Raw genomic sequence first — 25665 nt, 5'->3', positions numbered from 1 at the left:
GATAATTTTTCAGTCATGGGAATCATAAAATTGATCTTTTATTGACTAAAAAATTTATTTACTAAGATGAAAATCAACTATAAAGCTCTTATTATTTTTAAAACAGTTTTATAGTAAAACATGCATAAACTATTTGTTACACAGGAGATTAATAAGATTAGCAGCAGGTTGACGTGCTGCTCCCTGTCAATTCTTTTCACTTTGGGAGGACACTCAGCAGTACCTCTCCCTGCCAGGACATGCCTATTCCTGGGGGGCCTTGGAGGCTCTCAGAGACCAGGACCCTCAACAGTTGAGGGAGCAAACCTATACTTCTGATAAGGCAAAATAAGAGATTCCTTTTACAGGCCCCTGAGTAAAAAGGAGTGATTGAACTGAGCTGATGACATACTGCACATTTGTTTCTCAAGAACAAAAGGCTATTTGGTCTGGGCAAAGCTTGACTGTTCATTGGAAACAACACTGCTGATGACAGCGGCTGGCAAACTTAGCGATGACTTGGGTATAAGAGCACACAACAAAGAAAATACCCTACTGTTCGTAAAAACATCACACGTGCCAGAACTTTGACCCCTCCCTGCATTCAGGATGAGCAGCTTTTGCTTCTCTCACCCTACTAATAGCATAAGCACTTCAGACATGTCCCTGAGACCTCAGGGCCTGGATGTTCCTCTTCGACCACTTGCCAAACCCTCTGCCTCAGTCAGGCAAAAGCAAAAGTGCCGACTGCCTCTCCCCAGGCTGCTGACATTGTAATTACAGTGTAATTCCTATTACACTCACTGGGGCAGTCCTAGTTTCTAAAGATGGAGTTTTCAAGTGTTCTGCACCCAGATCTGAGGCCAGCATGGCAAATGCAGTGTTGGGAGTGGCTTGCACACGGTTGCCACTTCCTTTGAAAACCTGGCCCCAATTACAGATACCGAGCTCTTCTGCAAATCTGGCCCTTAAAGCCTGCTCTTGTTCCCATTGCAATCAGTGGCGACATTCTGATTGATTTAATGGGGGCAGGCATACAGACTTAATTAGAAAATTGGTAACTGCAAGGAAAGAAGAGAATGCACAACAGCCTGCCAGATCTCTGGTAGGAAGCAAGCAAAGGAGCCAGTTGTCCTTAAGAGATTTTAGACTCTCTCTCTCTCTCGAAGAAAAAAAAAAAAAAGAGATTGGCAAGATGGCCTTGAAGCTGCTCTTAAACATCTTGTATTTCAGCTCTTGAGTACTCTATCTACCTTTTAGATCTGTCCCCTGGGAAGAAAATATGAAACATGCTGAAACACACAGCCCTTAACAGCAATCAGTATTTTCAACTTTTCCTTTGTGTTGGGATGCAATTAAACTTTGCTTAAAATTCCTTGGTCTTTGACAGGTACAAAGACGGATCAAGTCTAAAGTGTACTTTTCATATTAGTCCAGCTGGGGCCAGAGAGGCATTTTTCAACAGCTCAGTTTTAATAAAAACCTGAGATTCTTAATTCATTACTGTACGAAAATCCTAATGTCTGGAGGCTAACAGTCACAACACTCCAGAATTTTTATTTGCTTTTAGGATTATCTGCATTCATGGATGTCCTGCATAACAGACTTGGGGGCTACTTCTACACTGCTACATGCATCTACCCAAATGCAGGACCACCAGTACCAAGCCAAGTGGTGCAGTCTCATCCATAGTGCTTGGGAATGAATTATCCCTTGAGCAAACTATCTCCCTGATGATGTTTGAGCTTGTTTTGGACAGAAGTAGCTGTTTAATACCTAAAGAGAGCCTGGGCATCAACAAACGTTTGTCTAGTTTGGGCAATAAGAGAATCAGGACCTGTGAATATGCTATGAGTTATCTGATAGTGTAGATATACTTTAAGTGTTGTGGTCTTCAAGGGGAACAGTTAACTTGCGTATGTTATATCAGGACTAAACACTGACAGGGTAAACTCATTTTGTTCTGCACTCAAATGAGGGAAATGTTAGGAGCTCAATAGACTTGTGGCTCTCTTGATCCCCCCCCCCCCCCCCCCCCCCCTTCCAGTGGGGGAGCCAGGCTACGCATATATATCAGTTGCTAGCTGTGAGAACTGTCTGAGATGTTGTCTGCCAATCCATGAGAAGAATTCCTTGTCTAAAAAATCCCTCACATTCAGAGCAGTGACCTATTGGAGTTTAATGGTAAGCTAGTAGCAATCACGAAAGAAACCAAAAACTGTAACTTTCCAAATTTCCAAAGCTCCAGAATGGATTCTAATTCAGCTAACAAGGCGTACCAACCTAGAATTCAGTGCAAAAGGCAACAAGCATCCAAAACTCTTGATGCGGGCAGAAATTTTACCAGTGAGAGTACTGCAAGGCAGGTCCTTCGTTAGCACCAATCAGCTCTTGGCAGAACTATGTCTTACCTTTCTCCTGCACACAACCCATGCTGGCTTATTACTGTGATGGCTGGGTTAGCAGAGAGCACTCACACAATCTCTACAATCTCCTGCCTCTGGAACAACAATACAAAAGCAAAACATCACAGGGGGTGAAATGAGGTAGCAGAAAACATCTAGGTGTTAGGACAGTGTGCAACATCTTGCTTCTGATGTGAAGCTGTTCAGACAAAGAGAGATTTCATGGCTGAAATATTTATGCATGGATGTGTCAACACCGTGCTGTGATGATTCCCTTCTGGATGCAAGCTTAGGGGCTCGCTATGGAAAAAGCAAATGTTTCTAAGCAGAAATCTCCCAGCTGAGTGTGCTCAGGGATTGTTGCACTCTGGCAAGGGCATCATTTCTCGGCATTTACAAAAGCTCCAGAAAATGGCTTTTGTTAGAAGGGTATGGCTCACATCACAGTAGTGGTACTACAGTATTTATGTAATGTCCTCAGAGAATTTTGTTTGTGTACCAGGATGACACTGGTTCCCAACCCTATATGCAAATGTTTTCCTAACAATCTATCTTCTCTAATGTTAATAAGAGTAATATCCTATAATTGCCCATTATTGCTTAAACTCCAGAATATTATGAGCTGCTCTCACTGGCTGCTGTAATATATTTTTGTGTTGACTCATGGACAGCTTCTGCCATGCATATTCACATTGGTTAGTAACCCAGGGCTGCACCATCCAGCATCTTGCTGATTACAGTCCACATGGTTTAGCCTGCAAGGAGTTCTGTGTATGTGCATACACCCCATTTACTTTCAGAGGTTGGCAGACTGCAGCGGTGTACCCCCCAATGTATGAGAACACAGGCTGAAACTACAAACAAAACACATCACAGCCATCATCCAGTTTTGCTTGTACTAAGCCACAGTCCCAATGCTTAAGAAATAAACAGGGTAAATAAAGAAATTACAAGGGAATAAAGCCCAACCTGCCTTATTGCATTTATTCACAGGAACTTCCACAGGGGTTTTGTTTTGTTTGGGGTTTGCTAATGTTTTTGAAACTGAAGCCATATTTCCTACAAAGAATGCAGCCAATTCTGTGGCATAAGCAATCATGGAACATTATTGTTCTCCTAACAGCACACTGAGATGCACTGAGGGTTACAAAGCCCAAGGTGAGACATTCTCTAACTAGCATAAACATGTGGGGCAGCGCTGCACTTTTCTGCCTGGATATTCATAACAGCAGGTGTGATTCTCCATTTTTCCCCTGCTGTGTATTTGTCCTGAGACAGGGTTCACGGTGCCATCCAGCGTGACCTGGACAGGCTGGAGAGCTGGGCAGAGAACAACCTAATAAGGTTCAACAAAAGCAAGTGCAAGGTCCTGCACCTGGGGAGGAAGAACGTAATGCATCAGTATAGGTTAGGGGCGGACCTGCTGGGAAGTAGTTCTGAGGAGAAGGATCTGGGGGTCCTAGTAGACAGTAAATTATCCATGGCCCAGCAATGTGCTCTTGTTGCCAAAAAGGCCAATGGAATCCTGGGCTGCATAGGGAAGAGTGTGGCCAGTAGGTCGAGGGAGGTCATTCTCCCCCTCTACTCTGCACTGGTGAGGCCACAACTGGAATACTGTGTCCAGTTTTGGGCTCCTCAGTTCAAGAAGGACAGGGAACTGCTGGAGTGAATCCAGCGAAGGGCAACTAAGATGATTGAGGGATTGGAGCATCTCCCTTATGAGGAAAGGCTGAGAGAGCTGGGACTCTTTAGCCTGGAAAAGAGAAGGCTGAGGGGAGACCTTATTATGGCATACAAGTATCTAAAGGGTGGGTTGAAGGAGGATGGAGCCAGGCTCTTTTCAGTGGTTCCCAGTGACAGGACGAGGGGCAATGGGCACAAGTTGGAACACAGGAAGTTCCGTTCAAATACACGGAAAACTTCTTTATGGTGAGGGTGACCAAGCACTGGAACAGGCTGCCCAGGGAGGTTGTGGAGTCCCCTTCCCTGGAGATTTTCAAGACCCGCCTGGATGCAGTCCTGAGTAATGTGCTCTAGGCAATCCTGCTTTGGCAGGGAAGTTGGGCTAGATGTTCTCTACAAGTCCATTCCAACTCTGAAGATTCCGTGATTTGAGTCAAGAAAACAGGCAGACTTGTACAGGCTGAGAGGGAAAGGGAGAAACTAAAGGACTAGCAGGGCAAGGGATTGAGAGTAGGAATGGGGGGACATTATCTCAGCCTGTATGCTGGACTCGCACAAGCTGTTCACAGCAAGTGTGATTTTCTACCATCATTATAGCAGTCTAGGCTGTACAGTTTTGGTTGCTAATTGCACGTTGTAGGTGATGATCACAAAACTATTTCCATATAGCTCACAATTATATACTTAAAGCCATCATAGTACGTATCTGTAGTTCAGGCTGCCATTCATTTTCCTTTGTAGGAAATAACATTCTGCCACTCAGACTATTGCCAAGCTGTTCCTTTCTGGGCCAGAAGTCTCCATTTCGAGCACCAGAATCAGGATGAATTGTTTAGGAACACTTCAGTCAAAAACTCCTAGCCATGTCCAAGAACAAAATCAGTTAAAACTGACTCAGGCTGCTAGTTTAAATAGATTCTTTCAACTGTTTTAATAAGAACAACCATTTTCAGATTTGGTGCAAAGGTATGACATTTAGCTGGATGTCTCTGTAGGGAAGAAAATATCGCTGTGAAAATGTGTCTTTTTGCCCTTTATAAACTCTTATTTCACACACAATACCTTGTATAAGCGGACAGTGCCGAGTTCAAAAATTTTAACTTCATGGTGGGAAGTATCTTTTGTGTGAGAGCCTAATACTTACACAATGTGCTGAGAAAGTGGAAGACTTGAGTATGAGGCCTTTGCCAGAGTGAAGAGATTTAGAAAAAGGATTATCAGGCTACCATACAGGGTCAAAAAAGTCAGAAGATTCCCATTCCTCCCCTATCTCTGCTATTGAAACCAGGTAACAAGCTCTTGAAATCTCAGATAGGGCTCAAAAAGTAGCTTCTCTGCATGTGTCCCTGCATACCACATAAAATACATGAATTTACCTAGGTTGCACACTGAACTTTGTATATGCATAGTTCTTTAATGTGCTTTAAAACATAATTATACCTATAATGACAACTTCCTTATGGCTAACATGGGCTGTCCAGATGTGCAACTCCCAGTGATTCTCTCGGGCTTCATAGCTCCAACGCACATACCAGAGGAACTGAAAACACATTTTAAATTTCATTCCCCCCTACTGCCACTTGCGTACCCTTTCCTGCTGGTATACTTTACCCCATTAGGAGGAGTCAGGCATTTCATAGAATGGTTTAGATTGGAAGGGACCTTGAAGATCATCGAGTTCCAACCCCCCTGCCATAGGCAGGGACACCTCCCACTAGACCAGGTTGATCAAAGCCCCATCCAGCCTGGCCTTGAACACCTCCAGGGATGGGGTCTCTACAACTTCTCTGGGCAACCTGTTCCAGTGCCTGACCACCCTCACAGTGAAAAATTTCTTCCTAATATCTATTCTAAATCTACCCTCTTCCAGTTTGAAGCCATTCCCCCTTGTCCTATCACTACATGCCCTTGTAAAAAGTTCAGCTTTCCTGTAGGCCCTCTTTAGGTACTGGAAGGCTGTATAAGGTCTCCCCAGAGCCTTCTCTTCTCTAGGCTGAACAAACCCAGCTCTCTCAGCCTGTCCTTTCATGGGTTTGTTAAATAAAACACTACTTGGTGTGGCACAACACAGTTATGTTTCTGCAAGAGCGTCCCTTTGACAGCTTTCCAGAGCAGAGGCAGCAGAGGAAGCAGGCCCAGGTCTGTAGCACAGCCCCTCATTCCCAAAACCCGACATCCTTCTTCCGGCCCCGGCTCAGCTGACAACTGCATTTGTCCCAAGCGGGTACCACAGAAAACTCTCCTTCCTTCCCCCACCACAGCTTTCACAAGGCAACATGGCACTCACTGCCTCAGCCAGGTCTTGGCAGCAGCCCCCAGAGCGGCGAGGCTAACCCCAGCAACCACCACAACACCCTGGCTGGCTGGAGACACCTCAGCTAGGTGGCTAAAAGCAGCCCCCTTTCCTTGAGGAAAACGGAAGGGAAAAGAAAAAAACAAAAAAAAAAAACACAAACCGCTGTGGGGGAGGAAAAGGGGGGAAGGCACACCTCTCCCCCACAGACACACACTACTCTCTCTCGCACCCCTCTCCCCATCGTGCGGGCTGCCCGTAATGGCGGCGGCGGCGGCGGGCAGGGCAGGGCGGGGCCGCCCCTCGGCCCTTACCTAACGGCGGGCGGGCAGGGCTGGGCCGGGCGCTTTATGTAAGGGCAGAGGCGGGGCCAGCCCGGCTGTGGCGGCGGCAGCACCACCGCCACCACCATGTCCTGGTACCGCAACGCCGTGTGGTTCGTGAAGGGGCTGCGGGAGTACACGAGGTACGGCCACCACCACAGCCGTCCCCGGGCAGCGCGGCCTGGGGGGGCGGCGGTGGGGCGGGCGCCGCGCCGTGGCCAGGCTGGGGGCGTTTCTGTGCGTCCACGGGGCGTTTAACTATTTCGAGGTGTTGTTTTGGGGGGTTTTAAAAATATTTTTAATGGAAGCCTCTCCACCCCTGCCAGAGCGGGCAAGTTTCAAGGCCTTATCAGTGGGAGCTGCCCGGCGGCGCTGCCTGGGCCCGCCCCGCCCCCGGGCTCTCTCGGGCAGCCACAGGGCCACCTCCCGAGTGACAGACGTTTGGGCAGTGTGGCTTGTGGCGGGCAAACGCCTCGACTTGTTGCCGCATCACTCGTTGCACTGCTACTGGTGCTGTAGGTGGCCTGTCCCACGGGTACGGAGAGTAATGGGGAGAAGGGGGGTACGCTGAGCCGTGAGGGGAGAGTGCTTTTTAACCGTCCCCTGGGTTTTGGTGGTTTTTTTGGAGGTACTCTCTTCTAGTTTCTCACAGGTGTCTCTGATTGATTCAGGAGTGGCTATGAGTCTGCTTCCAAGCACTTCAATCCAGCCGATGTGGAGGTGAACGTGGCTGGAAGATCTTTTCTGGTGACCGGCGCGAACAGTGGCATTGGCAAAGCCACAGCCACAGAGTTAGCCCGGAGAGGTGAGCTGGGCCCTGATGAGGACACCCCAGGGGGTTGATAGGGAGAAGATGGAAGGAAGCGAGTTTGGCCTTCCAGTGCAAACACAAAGGCGCAGCTCCTGGGAACGAGGGGTCAGGCGTGTTGTTTTACAGACCTGTTAATGTGGATTAGAGGTTTAAGCATAGCCAGTGCTGTGAAAACTGCAATAATGAAACAAAATTAGCGGAGAGGATCTGCAAAGCGTTTCTCAAGCACATGTTTACCAAAACTATCTGTGTTATAGTGGCATCTGAGGATGTTAGTGACAGATCAAGGTCTGTTTAAGGCTGATTTGGTACCAGTAGCAGCCTGGCTGAATTTGAACTCTTTTGAAGAACTTGCAACTGTATCATATGATGAAAGAAAACAATTGGCTCTGCTAAGCTGAGACGGGAGAGTATAAAAGAAGTAAAATAGTTGTGCTTGGTCTTAACAATAATAACCTGTGCCCTTTAACTGATTACATGCAACCATTTTTTCTGTTGCTCTCTGTAAGCAATGAGATGGTATGAACTGGAACTAGCTACTGTTGAAGGATAAACCTAATCCCTTTCAGAGTTGGCAAAATAATTCCTGTTGTGCAAGAGTGATAAGACTTTTGGCACGTACAATAAAAGGGAGGAGCTTGCAGCTCTTTGCTCTCTCTTTGCCTGCTTAGGTTTCATAACTATCTTATGAACGAAAGTGGCGACTCGGTTAAATTAAACCAATTCAAAATTACTAGCATCAAAGAGCCTTTGGGTTAAAGATCCCCATCAGTACCAGTATGTGATTGATTTCAGATTCCCACTACTGCCATTATATATAATAGCCTTATGTAAGTATTGCCTTGTCTGGTGACTGTTTTGCTCACAAATGGATATGTCTGCCAGGTTTTGCAAGCTGTCAAGCTGACTGGATCTGCATAGGATTTGGTCACCATGTCTAGTATTTGGAGCCCGAAGAAAAACCTTGGGCACAGACTGCTTGTCTGATACCTTGTGTGGGCGTTTCTGTGCATATGAAGTTAAAATGACTTAACAGTGTCTTCCTGATCCTTGCACGTGTCACTCTGAAACTCAGTATCAGCTATTGGGGCTCTGGCTTCTAGTTGAATCTCTTCAAGTACACCATGATAACAAAATAAGGAATTCAGACTCAGCAAAAGAATAACCGAGCTACACTGGCTTTACCTTCAAGCACTTCACATCTCTGTAAATAATGACAGTCTTGATGACAATTTCTTTAGCCTGAGTTCAGATTGTCTCTGAATCTGTGTCTTACGGGCATTGCAGATTTGGCCTTTCCTGTATGTCTTGTCAGCTGCACTTCCAGTTTGATGCAGTCTTCTCCAAGCCACTCTAACAATTCCCATGTGTTGTTTAAGTTCAAATAATTTCAACCTTTACCATGGAAAATATATTTAAATCCCTTTCCTAGCCCGTAGGTCACCCCAAAATTTCCCTCTGTCCTTAACAACAAGAAAAAAGTTCATATTCAAAGCCCTTAAAACCCACCTGTGTTTTTATTTAATGTTTTCCACTGTAGACTATGATAAATTTCCCGGTCATCTTGACGGCCAGCTACTTCTTCCATGTGTTTAATTTGTACATGCACACATTACTTGTGCTGTCCCCTGTGCTTTGGGAAGAGCTCCTTAAACAACTGCAAATGCACATCCTTAACTGCCTTAAGATCAGTAATTAAAGCCCTCTTTTGCAGTGAAGTCTGCAATCACTGTAAGAATGTCCAGAGATGAGCCTTGGACACTGTCCCTTCTGGTTGTCTTTTCTCTCACTCATGAAATCTGCTTTCCCTGGGGCAAAGACTGTCTTTCATTCCGATCTGTATATATTCAGTGCCTGTCTGTGCACAGTTCCTTCCATGCATGGTGTAAGTGTAACACGAACTGAAGATGAAACTTTTATTAAACACTGGTTAGTGTCCTTTGTATGACTATCCCAGATTCAGGTGTTTCCCACTGTGGTTGTGGGCTTGGTAAAAGTAACCCACCTAACTCTGGCAGTGCAGTAGAGGAGTCACACCCTGTTAGAAATTTTCAGATGCCCCTTGAGGCTTGTTGCCTGCATCAGCTGCATGAGAAGTATACTTGCTGTAGTGGTGGTTAGTGGAAAAACATCTCTCGTAGACAGAAAATTTCACTGTTAGACCCCCACACTAGGCTGTGCGGTGTGTGACTGCTCTGTCCCTAAGGTAGACTTGGTGTTTTGAGTTTGGGTTCTGAACACCATTGTTTCTATTATCACGCCTTTGGGATTCCATTGCTTGAGCCTGCTAATGGTGGACTGCTAGTAACCCCTAAAACACCTTTAACAATATGTAAAAATAAAGAGAGACTAACACATTACTTGTAATGATCACAAATACATAATGATACAAAACCAAAGCATGTAAATGAATTATACCTACTTGTACTTTAGTCCTGTTTTTGAAGGCTCTCTTTAATGTTGCTAAGCTATGAGGTCACAATAAATATTGAGGCCTTTGAGAGGAGCCTTGCCCTGTGTATTCTTTCCATGGAAAAGTTTTTTGGAAGGGACCTCTAGAGATCATCTTGTCCAGCATCCCACTTGAAGGAACAGTGTTGCCAATGCTAGATCCAATCAGTCATTGCTTTGTCTTGCTGGATTTTGAAATCTGCAAGGATGGACATTGTGCAGTCTCTTGGGACAGCCTGATGTATTTAGAAGAAAACCAGTGAAAACTGTTTTCTTAATGTCTGACCTGAGCGTCCCAAGCTGCAATTTGTGGCCATGGTCCTCGTCATATCTCCCACTGCTGAGAAGGATTCTGATATCTGGCATTTTTATTTCCTTTTCACAGAGCAATTACACTCACTTTTGTTGCTCAGAGCCTTTTTTGATCTTTCTAAGGCATGTGTCAAAAGAAGCATTTCCAATACAGATGCCTTAGCTTCAATTGCCAGTGTAGCTTGGTATTTTATCAACACTAAACATGATGTGCAAACTTGAAAGAAAATGGTTTGGGCGGACAATACCTAGAGTGCAGTAGTGTTCTCCAGCCTTGTGTGAGGACCCTATTACAGCATGATACTTTATCTCTCCTGTCTGCCTTCATAGGGATCACAGCCAAGCAGAAATCTTCCGACCTCCTTATTACATCTGCTTTTTCTGTCCTTAACCTTTTGTTTGAAGGATCTGTACCTCAGTCCTTTGACAGACCCTGTTGAGATTCTTGGTGTGTCCGGTCTGCCTGATGGGACTGCTGGGTCAGTGCCTTTTGGAGGGAATTTGACCAATGAAGTGGCCCAAAGCTGGTGGACCTGGGACTGCTATGGGGTGCCACAGCCCTAACCATCTCCCAGCTCATCAGCAGTTGTCACAACAATCCTGAGAGCATCACAGACCTGAGCTTCAGCAGGATTGATGAAAAGCCACTGCTTAGCTCTTGGCAGCAGAGAAGTGGGACTGTTGGTTGTGCACAGCTCAGATACATTCTGCCTGCTGGGAAGCTCTTGTGATATTTCAGTGACCATCTGACCAGTGTTGCCACTGCTAGTAGCAGGCTATAGATGTCCCACAGACTGGAATCCAGTCACAAAAGGGTTTTTTTTGTTTCATTCGGATTGTATAAAAAACTAACCACAAACAAGAACTGCAAATTGCACATCACTTCCTGGCCCTCCTTCTTTGCTGATTCCTCCCCCAAACACAGTTAGTAATTAATTACCAAATGTGTTTCTTGTCGAAATCCACCAGGTGGCACGGTTCATCTGGTTTGCCGAAATAAGGAACGGGCTGAGGTTGCCAAAGGAGAAATAGTGACAGAAACGGGCAATCCGGTGAGTTGTTTTTCAGTCTTTTATTTACTCTTAGAAAGATTGTTAATATTGAAGACCTCAGAGGCCTTGAGGTACTCTGTTTCGTCATTTTGCTGTTGTGTTTTTAATAGTATTTTCATACAGACATGGAAACATCTAGTAGTTTATCATCCATATGGTTTGAAGTGTTTTAATTTCACTAGGTGATGTTTTCTGTGATTATAACATCACCGGGAACATGCTGTTTTATTTAATGCTTTTTGTCTGTATGTTTTGTGATGCCCTGCTTATTATTCCTAACTATGTGGCTGAGACTTTTAACAATTAATGCATTGCAAGACTCTTGCAATAACATTTATGAGTTTACAGCATTGGAGTTGAAGGTTTTATGTGTCTGAATAACATGCTCTTGATTTGATAAGGTTGGCTGCTCTGTGAAGTCCTGTGTGTGGTCCTAGTTCCATGCTCTACGGACTTTTCCATCTCCTTTTCTTAGAATATCTCTTCTTTACCTCCTCCCTTCTATTACAGATTCTTTTTGCTTCTGCATATATCACTGTACAGTACAGCCCTGTAGCTGTCACTGTTGCTTTTGCTAATTATTCAAGAGGGTGTGCTTATGGAGAAGTACAGTCATTGTCTTTCTGTCTCGGTGTACTGGTTTTGGCTGGGATAGAGTTAATTTTCTTCATAGCAGCTCCTATGGTGCTATGTCATGGATTTGCGACCAAAACAGTGTTGACAACCCACATTTTAGTTGTTGCTGAACAGTGCTCACACAGCCTTTTCTGGTTCTCGCCCTGCGCCACCAGCGAGCAGGCTGGGAGGACACAAGAAGTTGGGAGGGGACACACTGGCACAAGTGACACCAGCTAATCAAAGGAGTATCCCATAACACATGATGTTGTGCTCAGCAGTAAAAGCTGGGGGACGGAGGAAGCAGGGACATGGGGACATTCGCAGTTACAGTGTTTGGCTTTCCAGATCACTGTTGAATGCGATGAAGCCCTGCTTTCCTGGGGATTGCTAAACACCTGTGTGACAATGGGAAGCAGTAAATGAATTCCTTATTTTGCTTTGTTTGCACACACAGCTCTGCTTCACTTATTAAACTGTCTTTATCTCAACCCCCAAGTTTTGTCTGGTTTACCCTTCCATTTCTCCCTCCCATCCCACTGGGAGGGAAGTGAGCAAGTGGCTGTGTGGGGCTTAACTGCCTACCAGGGTTAACCCACAACACTTGGATGGAGAGCTACTTTTATTTTAAATAGTGACTTGGCTCCTGAACGCAGTATTTTGATTCCAGTAATAGTTTTTAATGTGGATCAAAAATTCTGAAGACTTTTTATGGTTAGAGATACCATATTGGCTAAATTTCTGGTCTTTGGTTTCAGCTCCCTAGTGTGACACAACCAGCATTATACTTCAGTTCTTTAATGGAGGTGAATTAGATCAGTCCTTATATAGAAATAAATACTTTCCAGCTGTCTATAACTCTGTAATCCCATGGCTATAGTAAGACTGGTGATTATCTGTGTTACCTCCTTTTCTAACTTCAGTCAGACAGCCTGGGAAGAGGGGTGAGTTCGATGACCTCTGAAGGTTCTTTTATGTTCTGTTTTCTGTCATTTGGTGAAACAAAACTCAAGGCAAATAATGTTCTTCATCTAAAAGCAGCACGATTGCTGCATTCCCACTTTTTGGTAGGCAGCAAACCTGTTGTTTCTCAGAGTATGACGGCACTGCAGAACTTGTTTGTGACCCTGGGGACAGGGCACTTGTATAGAAAGCAGCATTCAGTGAAGTGTTAGACGAGCTGTATAAGAGGCCCTCTGGGACATGTAACTGCACTGGGAAGAGTCATTCTAATAAGGAGTCCACAAGAACATCCTTCTTTATAAGTACGTATTCAGAAGCAATCCAGGGAGATAATAAAATGCTTTATCTACAACTTGACAAGCTGTATCCAGCCTTAACTTGCTCTTCCAGATCATCTAGAGAGAGATCCTGTTGTAGTATATGCCAAAGACTTTTTTTCCATCTTCCACAGCAACACATGCTGGAGTTCAGTGTTGAAATGGAGTTGTTATTTGGCAGGCATCTGCACCTAGACCTGGGAACTGGGAAGTTTTCCTAATCTGTTAAAGTAGATCTAGTCACAGAGATTAGGTCTCACTTTGAAAATTACTTTGCCACCATCAAGGACTTTTATAGGGAACAGGCCTCGGGGCCCTTTCTCTGAGCCAGTGTGACAGTCTTCAGCAGATAAGTGTTGATTTAGATCCTTTTCAGTCTCTGAAATCACTTGTAATGTTGAACATCTGCCCAAAAACCTTCAGCTCTTCTGTTCCGGTAGATAATGGTAGTAGCTTTAAAAGTAGAAAGCTTTTAGAGAGGTATCCAGTTAGAAGCAGTACAGCAGTGTCAAGTTTTTGGTCAGAAATTAACATTAGGATAAGAAAATTCTGACCTAACTCAACTAAGGAGCTGAAATCCAATGGCTAGAGAGAAAAAGTAATGTGTTTTTTATCTGTAGGGAAGCAGAATTATAAGGCAGGGAATAATGCTTTATAATTTTCTCAGCTTCTTCACTTACCTCATATGCTTGTATAATGAGTATTTGAAAAAACAGCTTTGAAAGAGAGGAGGTCTTTTAATGATTATTTGTTGTTTTGCATGAGAACACATCCTCTGCATAATTATTTTAGAACTGCCTTTTCCTGGGATACGTAATAAGACTATCTGTGGTATGTTTTTGAGACTAAGTGCTCTCTAGGAGAAGAGTAGGAGTTCACATGCCTTTTGTATGCTGATAAATGCCACTGTGCTTGTACTAGGTAGAACACATATTTGCAAAAAGCAAGAGACTTGCCTGTAACAAACAGTAAAAGGTCTTTGATGTTTGGAGTGAGATATTTCTAGCTTTGGTGGTTTAGAAAATTATAACTTTGCTCTCTGTCAAGCTTTTCCTTTCTTTATTCTATGGCAACTGCATCCCTGGCTGCAGTATTTCAAAATGTTGCAAGACTGTTGTGACATGGGCTGCCTAACAAGGACTTAGCAGTTAATGCAGAAAGTTAGCATGGAAGGGGATGCAGAAGGCACCCAACATTCTGAGACAGATGGAGTGGGTGCAGTGATACACCTGAAAGTGTGCTCTGCTGCCCTAGTTGGAGTGACTGTGCCTGGCACATGGCAGGCTGGCCTGGACAGAGCTCCAGAGGAATGATGTGGCACATGTTGATCTGCAGGGAGTGACCGGTACTTTTCCCTGAGTCTGGGGCAGAGCTTGATGGTGGCCTCATGTGTTGGGTTCTGCTGTGGTCAAGGTGCTGGGCTGCCAGGTGAAGCAACTGCAGGAGATAAGATGGCTGCATAACCGTAGGGAACAGAAACAGGAGATTGACAGGGTCTTTGCACATTGCATGGAAGGAGGGACAGCTAGAAGCTAGGCTCAAATAAGTGGTGGATAGAGACTCCTAAGATTGGGAGGAATGCTGGCAACAAAAGGCAGGCTTGTTCTCTGTCTACAGATGTGCATTTATAGGATAGGTATAGTGCCATGGTAACAGGTGAGGAAGAACAAGCTCTGTCAGGGGAGGTGTTGGAGCCAGATTAGCCCGAACCATTGTCGGCACTGGGAGGAAGTGGTGGGTGATAATGGCTGGAGGCTCCCTCCTGTGGGGGATGGAGGCACCCATCTGCAGTCTTGGCTTGATGTCTTGAGAGGTTTGTCACTTGCTGAGGACTCGGATCTAGGGTATTGTGGAGAGCCTGCTGAGGCTCATCTGGATGTTCAACTAATACCTTTTGTTGCCCAACCTCATGGGCACCCATGACATTGTGAGGGGTGACCTTGAGTTCATCAAGAGTGCTTATGGAGGGTGAAGGGCATGGGGGCCCAAGTAGTGCTCTCCAGTGAATGAGAAGAGTAGAGCTCTTCCAGTGAAAGGAAGGGCTTGGGTAGGAGCATATGCACCCTGCAGGTCAACACCCGAATGTGCAGCTGGTGTCACTTTGTCTTTGGACTTTATGACCTCTTTGGCCTTCTCTGAGAAATGAGCATTGCTGAGCAGGAATGACAAACTGAAGCAAGAGTATTTTGTAAATATCCATGACCCAGCAATGTGCCCTTGTTGCCAAAAAGGCCAATGGAATCCTGGGCTCCACAGGGAAGAGTGTGGCCAGTAGGTCGAAGGAGGTCATTCTCCCCCTCTACTCTGCACTGATGAGGCCACAACTGGAATACTGTGTCCAGTTTTGGGCTCCCCAGTTCAAGAGGGACAGGGAACTGCTGGAGTGAATCCAGCGAAGGGCAACTAAGATGATTGAGGGATTGGAGCATCTCCCTTATGAGGAAAGGCTGAGAGAGCTGGGACTCTTTAGCCTGGAAAAAAGAAGGCTGAGGGGAGACCTTATTATGGCATACAAGTATCTAAAGGGCGGGTTGAAGGAGGATGGAGCCAGACTCTTTTCAGTGGTTCTGGAGATTTTCAAGACCCGCCTGGATGCAGTCCTGAGTAATGTGCTCTAGGCAATCCTGCTTTAGCAGGGGAGTTGGACTAGATGATCTCTACAAGTCCATTCCAACTCTGAAAACTGTGATTACGTGAGTATCTTTGCCAACAGGTTTGCTAAGATAGGGAGGAGGGCTTTAAACTGGTTTCATTGAGGGATAGAGACCAAGCCCAGAAGAGTAGAGGAGTAATGGGAGAGTGAGTACATTTCTAGGGGACAGTGAAATGGAGGCTCTCACAGTTTTCATGTGAAAGCAACATGACTGGGAGCCCATCTCAGATGCCTGTACGTGAATAGCATAAGAAACAAACAGGAATCCATGCATGGTTGCAGAGCTGTGATCTGACTGGGATTAGAGAGATATGGTTGGCATGACTAGAGTGCTGGAATGGATGTATACAGGCCCTTTTAGAAGTGCAAGCTGGGAGGACAAGGAGGAGAAGTTACGCTCTGTGCAAAGGAGTAGCTTGAATGCATGGAGCTTTGCTCTGAAATGGATAATGAGCCAGTTGAGAGCTTACGGGTAGGGCACAGAGGTCAGATCAATGTGGATGATGTCATGGTGGGTGTCTGCTCCAGACTGCCAGATGAAGTAGAGGGAAGTAGATGGAGCCTTTTTTAGAGGGCTAGGGAAGCCCTGTACTGGTACTCATGGAGCATTTGAACCACCCTGATACCCGCTGGCAACAGGGCAGGGCGTAAACAATGTAGGAGATTTCTGGAGAGCATCAAGGATGATTTTTTGATGTGAGTGTTGGACAAGCCAGCTAGGGGTGATCTCTGCCAGACCTGCTATAAATAGCAGTCTTGAATAGCTGCCTTGGTGAAAGTGGACATGAGATTGTGGAATTTAAGATTGAAACAGGTGAGAAGGATGAGTAGTAGAGTTACAATCTTTGGTTTTAGGAAAGCAGATTTTGTCTTTTTTTATGGACCTTGTTGGCAGGATCCCATGGGAGACAGACATGGAGAGTAAAAGGCCTTTAGAAAGCTGGTTGATCTTCTTGTGGTCAGTGGCTTGATGTCCAAGTGGTGAGCAGTGACAAGTGGTGTTCCTCAGGGGTTGGTACTGGGACTGGTACTATTAAACATCTTTGGCAACATGGATGATGGAATTGAGTGCACCCTTAGCAAGCTTGCTGACAACACGAAGACGTGGAGCAATTGACATGCTGGAGGGAAGAGATGCCATCCAGAGGGACCTGGACAGGCTTGAAAGGTTGGCCTGTGCAAACGTCATGAAGTTCAACAAGGCCAAGTCCAAGGTCCTGCATGTGGGCTGGAGCAATCCCATGCACAAATACAGGCTGGGCGGAGAATGGATTGAGAGCAGCCCCGAGGAGAGGGACTTGGGGATGTTGGTTGATGAGAAGCTCAACATGAGCTGGACATGAGCACTTGCAGCCCAGAAAGCCAACCTCATACTGGGCTGCATCAAAAGAAATGTGGCCAGTAGGTTGAGGGAGGTGATTCTGCCACTCTACTCTGCTCTCGTGAGACCCTGCCTGGAATACTGCATCCATCTCTGGAGCCCCCAGCATAAGAAGGACATGGACCTATTGGAGCAGGTCCAGAGGAGGGCCATGAGGATGATCAAAGGGCTGGAGTACCTCGCCTGTGAAGACAGGCTGAGAGAGTTGGGGTTGTTCAGCCTGGAGAAGAGAAGGCTCTGGGGAGACCTTATACAGCCTTCCAGTATCTGGAGGGGGCCTACAAGAAAGCTGGCGTGGGACTTTTTACAAGTGCATGTAGCGATAGGACGAGGGGTAATGGCTTCAGACTGGAAGAAGGTAGATTTAGAATAGATATTAGGAAGAAATTTTTCACTGTGAGGGTGGTCAGGCATTGGAACAGGTTGCCCAGAGAAGTTGTGGAGGCCCCATCCTCGAAGTGTTCCAGGCTAGGCTGGATGGGGCTTTGATCAACCTGGTCTAGTGGGAGGTGTCCTTGCCCATGGCATTGGGATCAGAACTAGATGATCTTTAAGGTCCCTTCCAACATAAACCATTCTATGATCCTGTGATCTTCAAGGAAAACCTCCTTTCTGTTAACTAGAAAAAGGCAAACCACTTATTTTCAAAAAAGGTAAGGAGGATTTGGGGAACTGCTGGCTGGTCAGCCTCACCTTGCTCCTTGCTCCCAAGGAAAGCTATGGAGCAAATCCTCACAGAAGCCATGAAAGACAAGAAGGTGATTCAGAAAAAAACTGGATTTATCAAGGGCAAACCTGGCCTGACCATCCTGATTGCTGCCTTTCGTGAGATGACTCTGTGTATGCACAAGAGGAGAGCAGTGCTTGACACTTTCCTTAACTTTGCCAAGGCTTTTTACATGGTCTGCCATAGTATCCTTGTAGCCAGTTTGGAGAAATGTGGTTTGAACTGGTGGGTAACAAACTGGGTGGAAAATTGTCTGGAACATTTGGCTCAGAAAGTAGCAATCAACAGTACAAAGCTGATCTGTTAGCCATTTTATAGTAGCATCCCCCATGAGTCAACACAGGGGCAAAAACTATTTAATGTCTCTTTCAACAACTTGGACAATGGATTGAAGTGCAATCTTCGTCAGATTGCAGATGATGTCAAATGGAGGAACTGGAGAGCAGGGCTGCTGTTCAGAGGGATTTAACAGGTGAGGAGGCGGGCTGACATGAACCTCATGAAGTTCACCAAGCACAGATGCAGAATCCTGCCCTGGGATGGAGTAACCCCATGGAGCAGTACAGGCTGGGATGAGTTGGCTGGAAGGCAGCTTTGCAGGAAAGGACCTGGGGGTGACAAGCTGTCCCTGAGTGAGCAGTGTGCCCTGGGGCGAGCAAGACCAACAACATCCCAGGCTGTATGAACACAAGCTTAGCCAGCAGGCTGAGGGAGGTGCATCTTCCTTTCTATTAAGCCTTTGTTAGACCACAGCAGGAGTCCTGTGCCCAGTTCTGGGCTCCTCAGGACAAGGAAGTCGTTGATGTCCTGGAGTGAGTCCAGTGGAGGGCTGCCAAGGTGACTAGGGAGAAGTGACTTGTCTTGCAAGGAGAGTCTGAGCAGGCTGATTTTGCTCAGTGTTAAGAAGAGAAGGCTGAGATGGGTGTTACTGTAGTCTTCAGCCACGTGATGGGAGAGTGTAGGAAGGCAGTGTCATGCTCCTCTTGGAGGTCTGCAGTGAAAGAACAAGAGGCAGCAGACACACATTGTAACAGGGTAAAATTCTGACTATATAGTAGGAATTTATTTTTTTTTCACCATGAGGTTGTTCTAACACTGGAGCAGGCTGCTCAGAGAAGCTCGTGAATCTCCATCTTAGGAAATAAAACTTCCCTGGACAACCTGATCTCAGTTACCTGCCTTAAGATAGCAGTGGGACCAAGCAGCCTCCAGAGGTTCCTTCCAACCTAAATTATTCTCTAATGCTGTGACCTTGAGCATTGCTTTGGAAAGTTGCTTTCAGCTAAAGAGGAAGTTGCTGTGTGAATTATTTAAACAGAAGTTTTGCAAGCGTTGCAATGTTTTATTAGTTCTCTGCTATGCCTGACTGTCTGTCCCGTATATTTATCTAAGTAGCATTCTCTTTTAATAAATTTGGCATTAAAAAGCTATGGCTCAGAAGCAACTGACCCAAAGAACTAAACATGTTTTAAGGAATAGAATTAGATTTCCCAGTTGTTCATGTTGACCATAAGTGTTTTAGTTGTGTTCTTGAGATAATATTTTTTTCATACTGCTTAAATACCTTTTTACCTAGACAGGCCTTAGCAGTGAACAGGGTCTCTTCACTCACCGTGTTGATTATAACTTACTTTTTTTTTCCTTTAGAATATCTTCTTGCATATTCTGGATATATCTAATCCCACGGAAATCTGGAACTTTGCTGAAAAATTCAAAAATGAACATAAATTAAACGTGTTGGTAAGTTTGCATACTTAAATCATGTTTCTGCCTTTGGAGTGTGTAGTCTCTGAACTTGTCCAATGGCTAGTCTAGATTTTACAATTTGACCTGAAGTTGTCTGCTCGATTTTCTCTAGATGTTGCTGGAGTAGCCTCTGTGGTCCATTTGCCCTTGTCTATTCTCAGTTCACATACACAGATATGGCATTGAAAAAAATAATAAAGAAATGCAGTAATTTTTTAGCTGCATCTTTTGAGGTTCTCTCCACACAAACATTGTGGCCTTTAGGTTGCATGTTAGGCTATGCATATTCTGCTAAACAGAATACGGCAGGGACTGATGCCTCTTCCCAAGAGCAGATTACACTTGCTTTGAGCTTGTCCCTCTTAAAGATTAAACATTTGTATAAAGTTTAGTTAGAGTGGTCTAAAACAGAGCCAGGGAGAGAACAAACAGTTAAGCAGTATGACTGGTAAGGGGCTCGGTACTCTTTCCCATTTATTGAGCGGTGAAAATTTGCTCTGGGGGCTGAACTAAAACTGAGGCACCTGGAAGCAGTTGTTTTGGTGCTTACTAGATGAGGAAATCCTGATAGAAATGGGAAAATAGCTTTTGAGGAGCGGCCGTGAATGAGCAGGAAGGTATGTACAGGCAGATCTCTTTTTGAGGTGGGAAATAAAAGCTCGAGCTTCCCCTGGAAGGTAAGGCAAAGAAAGAAGTGTGTCTGAGAATGTGCTAGCTGCACACAGCTTGCAAGCTTCTGAGGTTTTACCTTACAGTGCATCCATGCTGTGTGGTGCAGCACTGTTTTAGCAATGTGAGTCAGGTAGGGAATCTGTGCAGGATTCCCAAGTAGAGGGAAAAGCTGGGGTCCCAACAACCAGGGCACAAAGTCAGTATGAAGCACCTCTACCCTTTGCAGGGCTAACTAGAATACAGCAATCTGCTGACCTGGCTGGGAGCTAATTCATTTAATTTACTAAGGGTGGGAGTTCCTGCAGGCCATTCTACTGCATGTTGCACAGCTTCCCATAGTGATCTCTCCCCTGACAGAGAATACATCACCACATAGTGTGGATTGTGTGGGGTCAGGAGGGTCTCTCAGATGAAACTAACAAACTGCACTGCATATTTATGTTGTAATATCTGCTTTACAACTTGCATATTACTTTCTGTGAGAAAAAAAGTTTAAAAATGTGGAGTAAGGCACTTAAGAGGACTGTTGGCTCTTAGTGTAATACATCTGCTGTGATCCTTTTCTCTGAAGATCCTTTTTTTGTCAAAAACCTTTGTGGTCAGTGAGAGTAGTGTGATTTGGAATAGCATGGGTTATTGAAACAGTTTGTAGCTTTGTGTTGTGGTGTCAGAAAACAGCAAACTAGCATGGACTACTTGTATGTATGGTTTTGTTTGTAGATATTTGTGTAGATTATTTTTGTTTACAGGAGTTGTCTTACAGATAAACAACGCAGGATGTATGGTGAATAACAGAGAATTAACTGAAGATGGACTTGAAAAAAACTTTGCAACAAACACTTTGGGTGAGTATTGAAGGCTTAGTTCTGAATATGATACTCGTTTTGGTTTCAGAAGTGTGTGTTTACAGCTGGGTTTGTGAGGTGTGTATTCCTGCTCAAAGAGCGATTTTACCATTGCTGTACCAGGGAAGGAGTGGGAAAGGAAAAGAAGCAACATTACAACTTGTTTGGAGTGTCATTTTTTAATTTCTCCATTTTTCAGTTGTTCTCAGATCAGTGCCTTTATCTATCATGGCAGCAGTGGACAAATGCAGATAAAATTTAATTAAACTGATTCTGAAATCTGCTAGGAAGCTTTGTTCCAAACAGTGCTGCTAATGATACTCTCTTTGTAATAAGTGTGCTCCTGTGGCTCAGATAGAGCTTGGAGTACGTTCAGATATTTAAAAAGACATTAAAATGTTTCAGTAGGCCTGACCAGCCCCCTTTGATGTGATGGAGGCACTGTGTAGGAAGACTGTGACTTACATAGTGCTCTGGACACTCTCAAACAGTTGCAACATCTAGTCAAGTGATAGAGTAGTACTGGGTAAGTCTTAGACACTCCACATATAAGGGATGTATCCCACGAACTGTATGGTGGAGGAATATGAGGGGCAAATTAAGGGAAGCAAATGAAGGGGGAAAGGAGGGATGTGGATGAGCAAGGAAGACAGTGATCAAAGTGGAAGGTTAACCCCATAAAAGCCATGGAAAAGATGTGAGCAAACAGCCAGCAGGTCGAGAGAAGAGCTGTCTGCCGCCACTGATATCTGTAGGGCTGAAAGCTGCACCTCTTGCAAAGAAAGGTGTGCTTGCATCAACCAACAGTCCTGAATCTCTTTTTTTCCCTGTCTCCATGCAGGGTAGGTGGCTTTCTCAAGAGACTGTCTTTAATATATTCAGAAGTGACATGTTAAGGAGGAGCTGTGGTGCTTTGTTTTTGTGTTTTCCTCCTGTTCATCAATATCTAGGACAAAGAAGAGGGAGGCTTAGGCTAGAAAGATTGGGCATTTATAGAACTAATATAGCCTGGAAACCATTCTTGGGTTTTATTCTTAGCTTTTTTCCTGCGTTGCTTCCTTAACTCCTATTTACTTTTGAAAACCAGCATTTTAGGTATAAATGTCTTGTGCTTAGCTGATACGGTGCATACAGCTTTTTTTTTCTGAAAGTCTGACTACATTAAACTGGCAATTAACTCAAGTATAAAGGCATACATTCATTTTCTTTGAATTAATCTTCTGCTAACATTCTTTTTTTTTCTCATGGCCAAAATTCAAAATGAATTTTACTTTTCCATCGAATTTCCCCTGGCTGCAGAAGTATAAGAACCTTCTACTTTGAGAAATTTACTCACCTTAAATTAGTTTAACCCTCTTGTGTTGTTTCAAACAAAAATCCAGCAATGCACAAAGGTGCAGCTCTTACAGGGTGAAGCAGAGTGAAACAAATACAACAGTCTGAACGTGAAAACATGTTTTGGTTTAGTCCTAAACATTCACAAAATTAATTGCCAAGGAACTGTACTAGTGCAACACTTGAATTGGATTTTATCACACAAGTAGAAGCAGCAAGTTCTCCTTTCCCAGCTGTAAATCAGCCTCACTAGAGATATACAGCTGCACAGAGGAAGCTGAATTATGATTGTAGCAAACTAGGAAGATGCTTGTATTATCTTTTATGAATATTACTTATAGATCTCCTTTATTCATTTGTATATCACTTGCTGCATGGCTGTATAAGAAGGTGAAAGAGGTGATTGCACACTTGAGCAGTTAAGGTAAAACAGATAAGTCATCCACTGTTGTCCAACTTCTGCAGCGTTCAGACAAAGACTGGGTTGTTTGCTTAGACTGGTTCTCTCTAGGCAACAATAAGGATTAAATTTTGGAGCTTTTAGAGCAGAGTGGGACTTGGTTGAGCTGGAAGAGGCTGTCTGTGCAAGAGAAAGCTTCTGTGCTTGCAGGTCAGACACACATGAAGGACCAATGTTGTCAACAGTACAGTTTTTTTCTTCAGAGATGAGGTAATAAATCATATCTGCTGGAGTCATAGTAGGAGAAAGCTGGATGGAGAAATGCATATCAGAGTAGATGCTGTGTTAAGTCATTTCCCTAAGCACTAGGTATGCGCTTCATTTCCCTAAGCACTAGGCCATGCTTCACTTTGGAGAAGTTATTTCTGTATCTGCAACTATCTGTGGTTATAGGTTCACAGAGAAAAACTTGGCTAAATTAGATATGGCTGGTATATAGGTTGGCTGTAAACTAGAATGTGGTCTGAGAGAACAAACTAAATTCCTCTCTTTGCCTCTTTCCCCAGAAAAGCTAAAACCTGAAGGGTGACATGGGCTCAAGACCCCTGTTTTGAAAATCTGCAGTTGCCCCCCTCAGCAGCAGCATAGAAACAATAATCATGACTGCCTCGTTTCTACAGAAATAAGATGGAATAATATTAATGTTTTTTTTCAGATCTTCACATGCAGGGTGTTCCTTCCATCTTTCTTTCACTGTTTGTTTCTACCCTGAATCTTAGCTCTGGTCTAGAAAAGGATTTTGTAAGTTGTAACTATCTAAAAATGCAAGACTCTGAACTATGACATGCTTTAAATGCAAGACAGAGTCTTTGAATTCTGTATCTGATATCTGATTAACATTTATATAAGCTGTAGAATTGCTCATTTAGGTGTCTAAAATGCTGTGGAGCCTTTAAATCCAAACTAGGAATATTTTCCTCTTGACTGACTTGTTAGTTTGTTTTCAAGCATAATGAATGTTAGAGTTCAGTTCTAATTGATAATCTGACTAGTGAAATGTACTTGATATCCTGATCTTTTCTTGGACATACCCTTAATGTGAAATACCACTGACTGGCTAGTCGAGGATGGCTCACTGAAATAGGAGGTGCAGAGCCCTCTCTGGTATTGTCAGAATATTCAGGTGGGTGAAGGTCATGGAGATGCAAAATGCAGGTTGATAGTTCAGACTTTGTATGATTTGCCAGTATTCAAGTTCAAACTGTAAACTGCTTTGAGCAGATGGTGGCATCTGTATCTGTGCTGGTGCCTAGCATCTTTAAAATGGGGCTTGGCCGCAAACACCACATGGCTTGTTGTGATTCTGTTGTTGCTATCACATGAAATATCTTACCTTTTTTCCCCTGCTAGATCCCCAAGAATTGTTGCTCTGATTGCTGGAGCTCAGTGAAGGTGCAGAGAGCAGAATAACTATGGAGCACTTAGGTTGTAATGCGGGAGCTCTAGTCAGATGTGAGTCTGAAATGGCACATTGCTGATTGAATCACACCTTCAGTATGAAATTGTGCGACTGGCTTGGGGTAATGTGGGTTGATTTCTTGGGGAGATGCCGATCCTGGTGGGCAGATTTTATTTGTGTATCCTTTAGTTTGTGTATTGTTGCCCCTATGTTTCCTCCTGTGGGCTGGCCTTGTACTCAGGATTGTATCCAGGAGCTGGGCAGCAACAAGCAATCATTTCTTCTGATAAGACTTGCAGACTTCTGAGTCAACACTTTTTTTTTTTTAATTAATTTTATTGCACTTGTTTTAGTAAAACTCCCATCAAAGACTATTCAAACTGACAGTATTCAGTCATTTTGGAAAAAAAACCAACAAACTGTCAGCATTGGTATGCAAGAGGAGACAACAGAAGCGTGTTCTTATTGAAGCACTAGACATTTAGAGCTGAAACAATCCTTGTTCCCTTATTTTATAGCCTGCCTCACTTTACTTTTACTCCACACATCTTCTTGCTTGACATGGAAAACTGGCATATATGTTACATTTTTATTGCTACTTACCAGCCAAGGGGATGCTAAAACACGCTCAGAGATAAATAAATGATGCTCCCAGTATGCATCTTTGCTTCAGTCTAATGTGGTCTCATGTTTTAATGATATAGCCATATGCATTTCCTCTATGTGCAAGAAGAGGTAGGGCCAGAGGAAACAAGATGCTTTTCTATGACGGTACTGTACAGCCCATCTATGGCAAATTGTCTAACCTGTATGAATATTTGTCAGTCTCTTCCCTACACGTAAACTGTATCTAACTGGTGGTTCACGCAAGCCAGCATTGCCTGGTGGACTGTATTCCGAACTACTGGGAAGTCGGGCAAATTGGATAGCAGCTGTCAGTCTACCATAAGGTCAGTGCTTCGTCTTTGGCAAGACAACCTTGCCTGTGAAAAGGAGACTATGATACCAATTTTCTTTCTAAAGAGCTTTGAGACTTAGGGATGAGAGGTGCTATGTGAAAGGAAAAGGTTGAATATAATTGCACATCCACTAGCTGTACTGAAGCCTGGGTTCCCAGGACACATAGGAACCCTTATTGAGCTGCACTTTGTAATTCAAGGGAAACATAAACCTTTGTTTTGTCTTTCGTGTTCATTAGCTCTACCCATACACACTCTTGGTTATTGCTAGTGGGGTGGAATTG

At 44.3% G+C, this 25665-nt stretch overlaps 1 protein-coding gene across 1 annotated transcript in view; it reads left to right on the top strand.

Annotated features, from left to right (window-relative positions):
* Positions 1–6770: 6770 nt before the first annotated feature.
* The window catches only part of DHRS12 (dehydrogenase/reductase 12), a gene marked incomplete at its 5' end in the record, with an annotated part of 36507 nt that continues 17612 nt past the window's right edge, over positions 6771–25665 (top strand). The window contains 5 exons of the mRNA XM_082495394.1: positions 6771–6826; positions 7355–7488; positions 11227–11309; positions 19613–19705; positions 21147–21228. Coding sequence (XP_082351520.1) covers positions 6771–6826; positions 7355–7488; positions 11227–11309; positions 19613–19705; positions 21147–21228 — 448 coding nt within the window. The remainder of the gene's footprint in view (positions 6827–7354; positions 7489–11226; positions 11310–19612; positions 19706–21146; positions 21229–25665) is intronic.

The sequence above is a fragment of the Vanellus vanellus genome (assembly GCF_965231255.1).
Source record: "Vanellus vanellus genome assembly, chromosome: 1".
In the NCBI taxonomy this organism is placed as follows: Eukaryota; Metazoa; Chordata; class Aves; order Charadriiformes; family Charadriidae; genus Vanellus; species Vanellus vanellus.
This window is presented reverse-complemented; position numbering and strand designations above follow the sequence as displayed.